The following is a 13,712-nucleotide window of genomic DNA, read 5'->3' as shown; positions in this document are numbered from 1 at the left end:
CAGGGTGCCCATCAAGCTCACCTTCTGAGGCCACCTCACCCCTTCCCCGCCAAGCCTGGCTCTGAGCTGGAGAGAGGAGTGGACAGGCTTCTACAGTTGTGGGGGGCCCCGTCTCCCCTTCCCCCTACTTCACTGAGACAGCAGAAGTCAGGAGACGGGGTGTTCCTTGCCGACCGCATTACTCTCAAACAGTCCACAACGTGGCCCATCCTCATCCCCGTTCCTGATCCGCACGTGGCCCTCACACTCACCCACATCCTCCTGCACACACACAGCCCTTGTGCCACCAACAAACTCCTTTCTTTGGTGACTTCAGCCTCTCTCTCTCTCCCCCCCAACAAACCACTAACATCGCCTCTCTTCTAAAAGCTTTCCCTCCACGTTGCCGCCTCCCGTTCCTCCTCCGGCTGTTGCCCCGTCTTGCTCCTTCCCTCGATCACCACGTGGAGGGAGTTTCACACCCACTGACTCTACACAGATCATCCTCCACTCCTCTTTGCTCTGCAGAAATCTGCCCTGTAAATACAGCCCCAGTTCTCTGCAACTGTGGCTCTTGACCGACCCTGTGACCTCAGAGTTTCCCGGCCGCCAGGCCTCTCAGCAGCCTTTGGCATGGGTGCCACCTGCTTCCTTGCCCCTGTGGTCCTCCTGCTGGTCCTCTTGTGCCTCTGAGCACCCTGCCCTCTCCACCGGTAGGTGATTTCACCCTCTTATATTTGATGACCCCCAAGCCTCCATCTCTAGTTTGATGGCCTTTCTTTTTCCAGACCCATGCTGCCAGGTAAACACTTAGTTACCACCCCGGAGATACCCCACAGATCTCTTTTTTTTGTTTGTTTTGGTTTTTTTGCGGCATTTATTCCCAGGCCGTAAGTTTTTGTTTCTTCAGTTTCTTCTGCATATCCTTTTCTTCTGTGCAACCTCCTCTTCCGGTTTAGGAACAATCTGTTCTTTTTCAGTAAGAATCATCTCAATGTGGCAGGGAGAGCTCATGTATGGGTTGATCCGACCATGAGTTCTGTAAGTCCTGCGCCGCATCTTGGGGACTTTGTTCACCTGGATGTGCTCAATGACCAGAGAATCTACATCTAAGCCCTTACGTTCAGCATTACTCTCTGCATTTTTGAGCAGGTGCAGTAAAAATTCAGCACTCTTTTTGGGCCACCGACCCTGCTTCCAGCCCCCCTGTTTGGCCTGGGCACACCTACCAGCTCCACCATTGTAATGATGGAATGGTACAGGTTATTTCTGTAAAGTGACATCCTTCAGATGCTTGGTGGCTTTTCGGATATGCATACCCTTAATGGGCTGGGCATTTTCACGAGTGTTCTTAAAGTGAACACGAAGACTTGAACCTCTATGATTGGCACGATTTTTATGGGGTTTTCTGGGTCAGTAGTGAATTTTTAGAAGTCACCTCAGGCTGCTTACCGGAAAAGCTCCACAGACATCTCTAACCCAGAATGGCCCAGTCTAGCCTCTCCGCCTTGCCCCTTGTGCTCTCCTCTCAGCTGTGGCAGAACCAGACTGCCCGCTGGCTGGCACCTACCCCCGTGCCGTCCCCTCCAGGTGGATACCCCGCCTCTGGAAGGAGGCACCCTTCTCCCTGCTCACTTCTGCTCTCCCTGACTTTAGCCTCTTTTCCTCCACGGTCTCACTCTTGACCACACCCCACCTTTTCTGGGGCCACAGGCCCCTTTGTGAATTCATTTCTGTATCTCACATACATGTGCTGAGCAACAGTTGTGTGCCAGGCACTCTATCAGAGGCTGGAGATGCACCAAGGATCGGAGCAGACATGGTCCCCACCTTCACGGAGTTTCTAGTCTAGCTTCTAGAATCTGGTAAAGACCTTGACCCTTGCTTCAGAAAACATGCTCTTTATACACCTGGTTTTGCTTGCAATTCGAGGGGTCCACAGAGTCACTGACCCGTGTGACTCTGACAGGGGATGATCTTTCTAACAGGGCACATATCTGATCATTCATTCATTTGCTTGACAGATCTCGAGAGCCTGCAGTATGCCAGGACAGCCTAGGTCTTGGGGCCCTTCTGACGCTCCCCTTCCTGGCCTGTAACTCACTGCCTCGCTGTTCCCCTACACCTCGGTGCTCCTGACCCCTGGCCTTGGGCCCAGACTGTTCTCTGTGCTGGCAGTGCCCGCCCCCCTCCTCTCACCTTGTCCTCTGCAAAATTCTCCAAGGCCCGGCTTAAATGTCACATCCTCTGGGTCACCCTCCTGAGCCCTCCAGCAAGCTCTCACCGTCTCCTCCCACAGTGCCTTAGACACGGCTTCATGGCATGGTTGGGGGGCTGTCTCTCCCAGCATGAGAGCCTCCAAGACCACCGCCCAGACACACCCTCTCTCCTGTGTGGCCTGGCAGAGGAGGTCTACTTCCGGTGTGAATTGATGAGGCTCTTGCAGGACTAGCTCTCCTCTCCTGGGTGCAGGGTGCCCCTAGGACTGGGCAGGACACCCTCTGGGTTGGCCTTTGAACAAGTTGCTGTCCTGGTCAAGCCTCAGTGTCATCAGACAAATGGGTCACCCAGTCCGGAAACGGCCTGGTCGTATCATCTGGGTCTCCTCCTGGGTACTAAGGACCCCTGAGAGCCTGAAGTGTGCCTCTGCCCCCTTCCTGTCAGGACCTTGTCCCATCTGCTGCATTTCTGAAACTGCCTTGCTCCACCCGTCATGCCCCTGGGCTCCCTGCAGTGAGGCGATAGGTTAGAGGAGGGGCCATGATGGAGAACTTCTGATTCCCGTGTTGTGACTCAGAGAGCTGCCGCCTCTAGACACGTACTTCACCTGGCATGGGGGCTAGGGGTTAGGGGCGGGAGTCTCCTTTCTGGCAAAATCTTCTCTTTCCTTCTGCCCACACTCTGGCCCTCCCAGCACTCCATTCTGCCCAGGCCACACTCTGTCTTGACATCACTCTTGGTCTACGGAGGCCCATTCCCGGTGGGTGCCGCCTGTCTCTGGGACTGCCCCGCTGAGGTGTCTCACCCAAGGCTTCCTGTGCCAGGAGAAAACCGTCCCCCTCCCCAGCCCTGGGCATGGAGCCCACCCGTGCAGAACCGAGTGTTCCCTTATTTATGAGGGGCAGGCTGGAACTGGCCCCTCAGGCAGGCAGCAGGAGATAGGCACTGAGGAAAACATGCGGACGGGTGGAGGAAGCAGCCACCCAGATCCCTAGTCCCTGCCAGCAGAAAACTGGCTGAGGAAGGAGGGGAGGGGTGTCCATCACAGGGGCAGACCTGGGTCAGCCTAGCAAGCGGGCACTAGGCCTGCCAGAAGGTGGGAGGGAGTCCTGAGTCCTTGGGGCTTCAGACTGGAGCTAGGAGTGAGGAGAGGAGAAACGTAGTTGCCCGCACTCTTTAGGGGCCTGAGAGCCCCACAAAGCCCTACCCTTCAGCCCTGACCCCAGAGCCTCTTGTGCAAGGCTGGGGCCACCTTCCTGGAACTGAGGAGATCATCACACACCTGGTAACCCAAGATGTCTGCAGCCAGCAAACCTAGGCGTCATTGTTTATGTCCCCTTGCCTCTTTCTGGCACCTCAAAGGGGAGGGGCTCTCCCTGCACCCCCACCTTTCCACACATCTCACACCCCTTCTTGCGGGAAGCCCTTCCTTCTGGTTTTAGCTTTCATTCCTCCAGATAACTGTGAGCCTAGCCCCACCTTGTCCTGCTGCATGTCATGTCGTGTAAGGGAAGCTCCTTGGAACTCAGCTGTGGGTGGGTGACAAGGAGGTTCTGAGTCTGTGTCCCCTATACCTTCTTGACCCCGAGACCCTCAGGTGATCCCCTACTCTGCTCATCTAATGTCAGGGAAGAGCTGGTGGTCAGGAAGCAGAAGCCTGGTTCGGGACAGCTGAGATCTGTGGCATCTAATTAGGCTGGAGCCAGGAAGGAAATGCTGTCTTAGCCAGAGGGGCCTCCAGGGCTCTGTTTAATGAAGAGAACAAACTTGAATTGACAGAAGAGGGTTGTAGGCAGACACCAGGCCAAGGAGACAGAGAACGGCATGAGCCGGGAGGGGTGGAACGGAGTCAGGCAGCTGTCACTGTAACGTCGGCAAGGACATCACCACGGCAACAGGGCCTTTTTGACAAGACAAGCTCGTGGAGGCTGGTTTGGGGGATCTTGGAATGAGGAGGTCTGGGAAGAGCCCAGCATCAGAGGCTGAGGTGGAGCTCAGGAGACAGGTAGGTCCCCAAAGCACAGCCCGGGGAGGGATGTGGGTCATTTTGCCATCTCCTCCATCCCTGGTGCAGCCTCTCTTCTCACCATCCACACCTTCCCCCATCAGCTTCATGGATCTGTCTTTCCATCCCTGGCCCCAGGGCAGGACAGCTCAGCTACCCTACCTCCCATACCACCACTCCTCCAACCCACTGCCCATATTCTGGGAATCTGAGTTTTTAACTCGGGACTAAAAGAGGAGGAGGTTACATCATGTTAAGAAATTTTCATGCTACTTTTTGTTTCCCCCGGGGACCAGGCTGGGGTCCCAGGGTTTAATCTGGAGCTCAGACTGGCCCTAAAGAGCACTGGGGCAGGGGGAAGGATGGGAGGTGTGAACAGAGCCTACGGAACCCAGGCACCGTGGGCAAGTGCAGGGAAGCCCACGGAAGGAGAGGTTTGGCAGCATCTTCAGAAAGAAGAGGGGAAGCAGGGCCAGGTGCCCTGGAGTCACCCACAGCACTGAAGTCTCTGCCCAGGCCTCGCCCCACAACTCGTGGCATGCAGGGCTGGGTGCAAAGCCCTCCACAGAGGGGTCAGCCTCAGCATCAGGCTCCAGGAGACAGCCCACGAGCTGCTTGGGGCCCAAGTCCTCACCAACTCCAGCTCCTTATCCACCTCTGCCTTTGCCTTGCCGGGTACCCTTGGACAAGTCCAGAAGCCCCTCTGGGACTCACTTTTCCCATCTGTCCTGTCCTGTCCTCTTCCAGATTAGCCACAAGGGTCAACCTTGAGGATAGGATCTTTTTGTTCCCTGTGGTATCCAAGCTCCCAGCACGCAGAAGGCACTCGGTGAACATTTGTTGAATGAATGAAGCGAAACCCCTTGAGGAGGCCACAGAGTGCCCCTTAGTGACAGGGCTGACACAAAGGCAGGAGAGAGCTACAGGTTTGGACTGGGAGGCTGGGCACAGTTGCCATGGGAACCTGTTAGATTGGTGGCCCTGCCGGGTATCTGGAAATAGGCCTGGCTTATCTAGAGTGACGGGCTACCGCTTCTAAGGGAAGGCTGAGGTAGCTGTGAGCCAGCAGCTGCTCTACTGGAAGGTGGTGGGGGGAGACACAGCGGGCCTGAGAGAAGGGCACTAAAGGAAAAGGAGGGAGGTGGCCATGCGACTTCCTAAGGACTCCACTTTCCTCCCCTAGAAAAATGGTTACAGAGAAGGCCCAGCCCTGGAAAAGTGAATGTGAGGATTCATGGACTTAGAATCCCAATGTTGTCCTGGGTGCCCAGGTCTCCCTCCAGCCCTGGGGACTCTGCACTCCACCTGGACCCCAGCAATGGCTGGTCGGAGGGAATCTACTTCCCGTCCATGCTGCGTAGACGCTGTGGCTGTGCAGGGAGAGGTGACCTCTGGGTGACTGCTGGGGAGCCACGGCCAACCTAAGCCCTGGCTCACGCCTCTTCGCCTCTTATCCCCTCCCTAACCAGAAAGAACTCACGACTACAGTTCAACAAGGTGAAGGTGGAGGACGCTGGGGAGTACGTCTGCGAGGCTGAGAACATCCTGGGGAAGGACACCGTCAGGGGCCGGCTCTTCGTCAACAGCGGTAGGTGGTCCCCCAACGAAGGGAGGGGTCCTAGAGGGGTTCTGTGGGGGTGGGCCAGTTGCCCCCCAGCCCTAGGGAGGACCGCACATGATCCATCTTGCACTTGACTCCTCTCCCTCCTGCCACTGCCGTATCAAGCCCCAAGATCTGAGCCGATTCAGAGAAATGCAGTCGAAGCATAAATGTTTAGCTTTGTTATCTGGACCTGGAAGAGTCGCCAGCTCTCGTTTTAAATACCCTGAAAACTAAATATTTTGAAATCAAGAGGTGGGGGTGGGGGGAAGGATATTTTTAGAAGGCAATTATGGGAGGCTGGGCTGCCTGAAGCAGGGCTCCGGGGAGAGGCAGACCCAGGGTGCGCGCAAGCTGCCTGCCCGCTGCTTTGCTGGGCGCCCGAGTGCAGGCAGCCTGCTCCACGGGGCCACGGGTGGGAGGCTTGGGTGCCCCGGGCCCCTGGGGGCAGCCTCAGTTCAGGGATGGCAGGACCCTCTCCCACAGGTCATCCCCTCCCTGGGAAACGTGCAAGGTCAGGAGCCCACGGCACCCTTCGCTTCCCCCCTCCGCAGAGGCAGCTCTGGCTTCGGCATGGAGGCGGCCTCCCTGCTGGGCTGTCCTCTGGTTATTGCCCTTGACTGGAAAGTCACCAAGGCTGCCTGTCCTCAGGTCGCGCCCCCTCCACTCTAGCCTGAGTCCTCAGAACCCCACAGCTCTCGTTCCTCCTCCTGACACCCAGCCTCCACGTACCACTTGGCTACCTGGTTGTTGGGTTCACTCCCAGTCCTGCATCTCCCTTCATTCCCTGTGTTTCCACCAGACAGCCCTCCAGTAACCCCCTACACCCAGTGCAGTCTAACGAGAACCCTGCCCTGTGACCCTCAGAGGAGAGCCTGGCTCAGACCCGGTCTGCCGTGTTGTAAGGGACCTCCCTTGTCCTCCCAGCCTCTCAGCTCCTCGATCTCCCTTACCACTGGATCTACCAGGTCTGAGTCTGCGAGTCCTGGTCCATCTTCTTTCTGGATCTTTCACTCACGTCTGTCCTTTTCATTCCAGCCCCACCTTAGGGGCAATCCTGGCCCAGGTTTCATCCCTGCTGAACCTGGACCAGAGCAGCAGCCTCAAGATGCTTTCGCCCTGTCACTCCCCGACCCATGGAGCCAAAGAACAAGGACTCGGTCCCACAGCCCAGCTCTCACAAATCCGACCCAAATGACCTTTCCGACCCTAACTGTAGTCGGCCTCTCCTTCCCATTTTTATTCTTCCTCCTGCGCCATCTCTCCCAGGCAGCTATCCTCCTGACCAGTCCAGCCCACCGCAGCGGCACGCCCAGTGCATGCCCCACTCCTGGGCCACTCCTCAGCCCTCTGTGGTCTTGTGTATCTCTCTCCAGTTCTATCAGATCATTCTTCAGCTCTCATCCTGTTGCTGAACTTTCTTTGCGGGTGTGGCCTTCTGGGTGGACTGTCCTGGGGTGGCTGTACCAAGTTCTGGGATATCGGGCGGGGCCTGGCTTTGCCCCAGAGGGCAGGCAGGTATGACCTGGGGTGTCACAGGATCGTGGAAGCCCTGGAGAGGCTTCTGGGTCTGCCCCTTACCTGGGGGCTTAGAAAGGCTAGCTGTTTAATCACAGGTGCACCCATGTGTACTGTCAACTCAAGCCTTCAGCAAGGCCTAACTCAGCAAGACGCTGTTCTGAGCGCTGAGGGGTCACGGTCTTGGCTCCCGAAGTCCCCTCCAATGGCAGGAAGCTAAAACCTGAACTCAAAGCGTCTGCCTGTTTTAACACACTGAAGAGGAAAGACAGGCAACTTAACAACGGGAGAGGGGGCATCCCAGGCAGGCGGGAGGGGAGCCTTACAGGGTGAAGAGATACTCGATCTGGGCCTTGAAAGATGAGCAGAGATTTTCTCCAAGAGCAAGGGAGAAAAGCAGTTGCAGTAGCTGGCAGCAGGCAGAACATCTCTGCAGCATCAGCTCCTTCCCGGCCCATTTTCTCTTCAGAGATCCAATAAACTCACTCCCACCAAGACACTAATGGCTGATAGAGGCTGCCTGGGTCTATCCTTCCCAGGTGTTTTCTTTAAATCCCCCCAGCCCTTGGCAACCAGAATCTCCTTTCTGCCGCTATGGATTTACCTATCCTGGACATTTCATATAAATAGAACCACAGAATATGTGGCCTTTCAAGACTGGTTTCTTCAATGTAAAATAATGTTTTCAAGGTTCCTCCATGTTGTAGTAGGGTCAGTACTTCTTTCCTTTTCGTGACTGAATAATAATTCCATTGCCTGGGTCTACCACATTGTTTATATATTCATCAACTGTGGTTGTTGCATCATTCTAGTTGTTTCCACATTTGGACTATTATGAAAAATGCTGCTGTAACATTTGTGTCCAAGTTTTTGTGTGGACATATGTTTTCAGTTCTCTTGGGTATACACCTAGGAGTTGAATTGCCGGGTCATGTAGTAACTGTTTAATTTTTTGAAGAATGACCAGCTGTGTTTCAAAATGGCTGCACCATTTTACATTCTCACCAGCAAAGTATGGGGGGTTCCCATTTCTCCACATCTTCACCACCCCTTGTTATTATCCATCTTTTTTTTTTTTTGAAATACAGCCACCTGAGGGCGTGTGAAGTGCTATCTCACGGTGGTTTTGATTTTCATTTCCCTAATGACCTTCCAGGAGTATTTGCATTTAGTAAGAGACAATGCTTTAACCTACAGAAAAGATATCATCATCGGCCAAGGAGACCAGACTAGACCCTGGGATGGTAGAAGAAGGTACCTTTCTCTCAAGAATCAGATGTCCATTTGCTCATTAGAAATCTTTGTAAATATTCGTTAAGCACCTATTACATGTCAAGCGCTGTGCTCGACATTGGGGTTCGTTCACCAGTGAAGCAGACAGACGTGGCCTCTGCCCAAATGGAGCTCACATTCTAGTGGAGGAGCTAAGCTTTGGACAACTAGTAATTGCATAACTAGTCCTTTAATTGTTAGAATAAGCACTACGAGGAGAAGTTACAAAGCTGAGGGAAGGAATGAAGGAGGAGCCTGAGCAGCCTCTCTGAGACACTGATATTTTGAAAGTCCTGGATAAGAAGGCTCGTGGCCTCTTAGAGGAGCTGGACTAAGCCAGTGGAGTCTGAATATGCTGTAAGACAGGGACAGGACATGAAGTGGGAGAGGTGGTTAGGCCCAGATTAGACTTGGGGAGGGGGAGGGGGACTTCATTATGAGCATGAATGGAAGCCATTGGAGGGTTTTGATAATGGAAGCGATCGATCAATTTACATATTTTAAAGACCACTTTGGTGGCAGCTGCAAAGCGAAAAGGTTAGAGATGAAGGCAAGAGTGAGGGCAGAAAGACCAGTGAGGAGGCGACTGTGGCCATCCAGGAAAGAGACCACGGAGGCGGTACTGAGACATGGACAGAGCCTCAGGAGGAGGTAGGAAGGCAGCCCTCGGTGATGGACGGCTAGGGGGACAGAGAAGGACCAGAAATCAAAGATGCCCTCTAGGCCTTTGGTTTGTGCTGTCCAGTCATTGAGATGAGCAAGGCTAGAGGAGCAAGTGGCTGGGGCAGATGAGCGGGAGCTGAGTTTGGGGTGGATCGGCACCATCCCCGCGGTGGTATCCAGGGAGCGGCCAGATTCTCCCACTTGGAGGTCATTTGTCATCTTCACATCCCCAAACACGGGAGAGCACAGTGAAGAAATACGAATAGGCTGACGAGGCAGCGTGACGCATTGCCTTAGGGGCCCATGTGTGCTGGAATAGCCTGAATGCACCTCTTCGGTGTGGAAAGCTTCTGGCGTGAGCCTTCACCACCAGCAGAGTTGGCTGCCGTGAGCTGGGAGGGCCCTGCCGTCACAGGGGTGGCATCAAGGTACTTCTTTCTGAGGTGGAAAGGCCTATGGTCACTTCCCTCCACACCTTCTACAACCGGCTCCCCCATTGCCCTCCCTTTTTACCTTTCTGGGGCCCCAGCCTAGTCCCCGTGATGACATGGTTCTGGCAGCCCTAGGCCACGGATCCCAAGATGGGGACCTGTCTTCCCTCAGGAGTCGTCCTCTGCCTCCCAAGGCCTCAGTGAGCACAGACGTGCGTGTAGACAGGCCCAAGCACGCAGCTGTGGTCCTGCCACCATCCTCGCTCCTGCCCGCTGCTCATGCAGCCCATCGTTGGGCAGGTTCCTCCACCCCTGGTTGCAGAGGGCATCAGGCTGCCCTGAGATTTCTCTGGCTTGGCCAAGGCCCACGAGAGGACTCGGGCCCCTGGTCCACATCGTGTTGCATCTTCCCGTCAAGCCTTGGTGCTGACGTGTTCTTCTACGAGGGACCAGGTGCCTGGTGAGAATGCTCAGCCAGATGTTAGGAGCCCTGAGGCCTTGTTACAACACACACTGGACTCTGGAAGGCCCTTCCCTGCTCTCTTTCCTCACTCCTCCTTGGCAGTGTAACTGAAGGGCAGGACAACCTCTAGGATCCTCCCGGCAATGAGATTTTATAACTCACAGGCGTGGTCACCTCAGCTGTTTGTCTTCTCTGTCCCTTTCTTAGTTCCCTGGGTCTCACTGACCCAGAAGCATGTGGGTCCCAGCCTTGTGTGGGGTTGAGCAGAGGTGGGAGACGTCAGCAGGGGTGGGGCTCGAGGATGCCAGACCAGCAGCAGGCATGATGTGGAGGGAAGGTGGGAGCTGGCCCTACCCGCTGGGTTTTATCAGCGAGCTCCTCAGACATATACAGAGGCAGAGCTGTGTATACACTCCCAGTCCCGTGCTTCATCCGTCTCCCCACACGTCTAAACACTCAGGGCGCCAAGTGCTGGCCCTCCTCCTCCTCCTCTCATCCCCCCACTTACTTCGGGGGATGGTGGAGACTCAGTACCCCTGAGTAGACAGGACCGGCCAAGGTAGGATGGGCCACCTCAGTCAGGAGGCCACGGCTGGGTGGGGATGAGAGGCCCTCAGAGCCACAGAAGCTGAGGGGGGAGCAGGAGCCGGTTTCTAGCTGCCCAATGTGGATACACAGCCTAAGAGGTTAGCTAGTAGATAAAGACTGAAATTTGGGGCAAGAATTTTCACTTGAAGCCAGGCTCCTGGATGCCATCCCTTTGGGGAGCAGTGCTTTTGTGACTTTCACTTATCAAATGAATCTGATCCATCAGGTGTGCAGTCTGGGTTAGCAGCCTTGAAGCCCAGTCTTACTGTCACCTAGTTTCCACATCCCAGCTGTCCCCCAGCCCTCTCCCCAGCAACGTGAAGCCCCGGATTTACGGCCTGGGCTGTCCAAGGCCTGGAGGCTCCCTCCAGAGGCAACAGCTGACCGGGTGGGGGAGGTGGAGGCTGCCTGGTGAGGGAGGACATGAAGGCGGCCTGGGATGCTTATGGAGACGCGCATAGTGGCCTTTGTAGCATTTCCGGGCACCTTGGCCCAACTCTGGGACAAAGAGGGGAGAGACGGAAGCTAGGGCTCTCGCCGCAAGTCCCTAGATCGCAGAAAATTACAGTGCCCAAAAAGGTGCCATTCCCCTCAAAGCCCAGCTCCCTGTAATCACGCCCTGGTCCATGAGAGCCCCAGCAGTGCAGACAGATATAAATGTCTCCTCCCTGAACCCCTGTGACTTGCCCCCCACATAAGACATGGTGCCTCATCCACCTGCAGCGGAGCCCCCGGAAAGGCAGGCAGGCAGGCAGCAGAGGTGGGCCCTTGTGCCAGAAGACGGAGCAGTTTCTGCTAGCCTCTCATCCCCTCCAAAAAAAATCTTCCCAGCCTTTAAAGGTTTGCCTGGAGCGAGGGTGCAAGGTGGTGCTGGGCAGATGGTCCAAGCTCACGGTGGCCTCCCCTTGGCCTTGTTGGTGACCTGGGAGGGACCACCAGACCTTCCCCCCACCCCAGCCATTCCTACAGTCTCTGATCGATGGGCCATGAAGGAGGTGATTCCTGGGGCCCAGAGGTGGTCTCGGTGGGTCACCGGCACGTGTCTCTCGTACCTCCAGTGAGCACTACCCTATCATCCTGGTCGGGGCACGCCCGCAAGTGCAACGAGACAGCCAAGTCCTATTGTGTCAACGGAGGCGTCTGCTACTACATCGAGGGCATCAACCAGCTCTCCTGCAAGTAAGTCACCAGTGGGGGCAGGCATGGGGGCAGGAGCAGGGGGAGAGAGGCTGGGGCAGAAGTGGAGGGCTCTAGGAAAAGTGAGCTTCAAGATACTAATAAGGGGTCTCCAAGGGGTGTAGACAGGGAGGTTTGCCCCACTTCCTAGCCCTTTCCTGGAATACAGGGAGATGTAAGCTCTAAAGGGCTCAGGGCTTCTGCAGTCCCAGTTTCCCAGGCCCCTACCCACCCCATCTTCCAATGTCCACCCTTCCACCAACACCTTCTAGGGAGATGGCGAGACCAGTCTATGCCTGGGGCACTGGATTCTCTCTCTCTCTCTTCCCCTCCCTATCTCTCAGCAACTTTCCAAACTTTGTTCTGATGAACATTGCCCAGGGTGCATCTTCCCCAGCAGTGAGGAGCCTGGCAGGGTCAGGTAGGGCACACGTCCCAGAGCCCTTGCTAGCTGAGCTCTGCTCTTATAGCCTTGAGGGAAGAAGAGGGCTCTGCCCCCAGTGCTCCCCTCAGGACCTGGCTCTTCTCCCTGCCCAGCAGGACCCCAGTGCCCAGATATGCTCTGGCTGCTGCCTGTGCCACTTCAGTCCCTAGCCCCTCTCTGGGGAGTGAAGGGCCACCAGCAAGGACATCACTCTGGGTGTGGCTGAGTGGGGGAGGTCAGGGTTGAGGAAAAGCTCATGTTGGGACTCTGCCTCCCCCCAAGAGCTGCCCCGAAGGAACTCCCAGGAGCTGAGGACCCCCTGCTCCCCACCCTTAGCAAACAGGGTAGGTGGGAGCACAGTGATCAGGGAGGGCTTGCTCAGGCCCAGCCACATCTTCTGGGAGCCGGGCCCCCACTGCCCCCTTGACAGATTCTCTGGTAGGTGAGCAAGGAACAGGTAGGGCAGCTTGGTGAGGGCAGCACAGGTTCTGGCCAGATCCTGAGTAGAGGGAGGGAGGCCTAGTTCACAACTTTGGGTTTCAAGGCAGCCCAAGCCTAGGGCGCTGGCGATGTGCCGAAGCTGCCCCATTGCCGTGGCATCTGGGCAGGGGCCAGCAGAGTACTGATGAAGATTCACGGAGAGAGGCGTTTGCCCTCTCCACAGATAAGGTCAGATTCAGCACTCCTCTCAGCTTTCCTGCCTTTGGCCTCCAGCTCCAGAGCTGCATCTCCCTCCTTGGGAGGGAGCCTTGGCCAAAGACCCCTCCACCTCACAGCGTGAGAACGAGGGGCCACACCTCCTTCACGCCCTCCCCTCAGTGCTGGGTGAGCTGAGCCTGGGCTGCCAGGCACACCTGTGCCTCTTGCTCCAGCTGGCCTCCTTTGCCAGCATCCACCTCGGCTCCACCTGTCACCTGCTGCCATCCGCCTTCCGGCCTCCCCCATCCTGAATCTCAAGGGACAGTCCCAAAAGCAACAGCAGGTCCCCCAGGGAAGTTCTCAGTCCAGACTCAGCCCCTCATCCTTCCTCTCTCTTTCTGCCTCTAGGAAGCTGCCACATTAGTGCCACAGACCCTGGGGAACATTCTAGCCTTGAAAATGCTCTGAGCACTTTGGAATAGATCTATAGAAATGCATAAGCATTCTGGAATACCTCACAGAGATGGCCTAGCCCTGGACCCCTTCTTCTTGTCCCCCACAACAAACACATACACCCCAGGCCTCTCTTCTTCCCTAGCCCCTTGGATCCCAGAACCTTGAAGGGATCCAGCATTGTCACTGGCTCCAGACAGAAAAGGTTTCAGCCACCCGGGACAGGTGTCGGGGCTGAGGAGGGCCATGGGACCCAGGACTCCAGTGCCAGAGTTTCCTGT

The 13,712-nt window shown here is 55.9% G+C and overlaps 1 protein-coding gene across 5 annotated transcripts in view; it reads left to right on the top strand.

Annotated features, from left to right (window-relative positions):
- Positions 1 to 13,712, top strand: part of NRG2 (neuregulin 2) — a 180,434-nt gene that overhangs the window by 144,783 nt on the left and 21,939 nt on the right. For 4 of the 5 annotated variants that reach the window (XM_024752395.1, XM_024752394.1, XM_024752392.1 and 1 more), the window contains exons 3-4: positions 5,674 to 5,792; positions 11,798 to 11,918. In XM_024752395.1, the coding sequence (XP_024608163.1) occupies positions 5,674 to 5,792; positions 11,798 to 11,918 (240 nt within the window). The remainder of the gene's footprint in view (positions 1 to 5,673; positions 5,793 to 11,797; positions 11,919 to 13,712) is intronic. The other variant, XM_024752396.1, reaches the window with a different exon arrangement.

Source organism: Neophocaena asiaeorientalis, unplaced genomic scaffold (genome assembly GCF_003031525.2).
Source record: "Neophocaena asiaeorientalis asiaeorientalis breed wild unplaced genomic scaffold, Neophocaena_asiaeorientalis_V1.1 scaffold204, whole genome shotgun sequence".
NCBI classification, from domain to species: domain Eukaryota; kingdom Metazoa; phylum Chordata; class Mammalia; order Artiodactyla; family Phocoenidae; genus Neophocaena; species Neophocaena asiaeorientalis.
The sequence above is the reverse complement of the archived record's forward strand: the minus strand, read 5'-3'. Positions and strand labels throughout refer to the sequence as shown.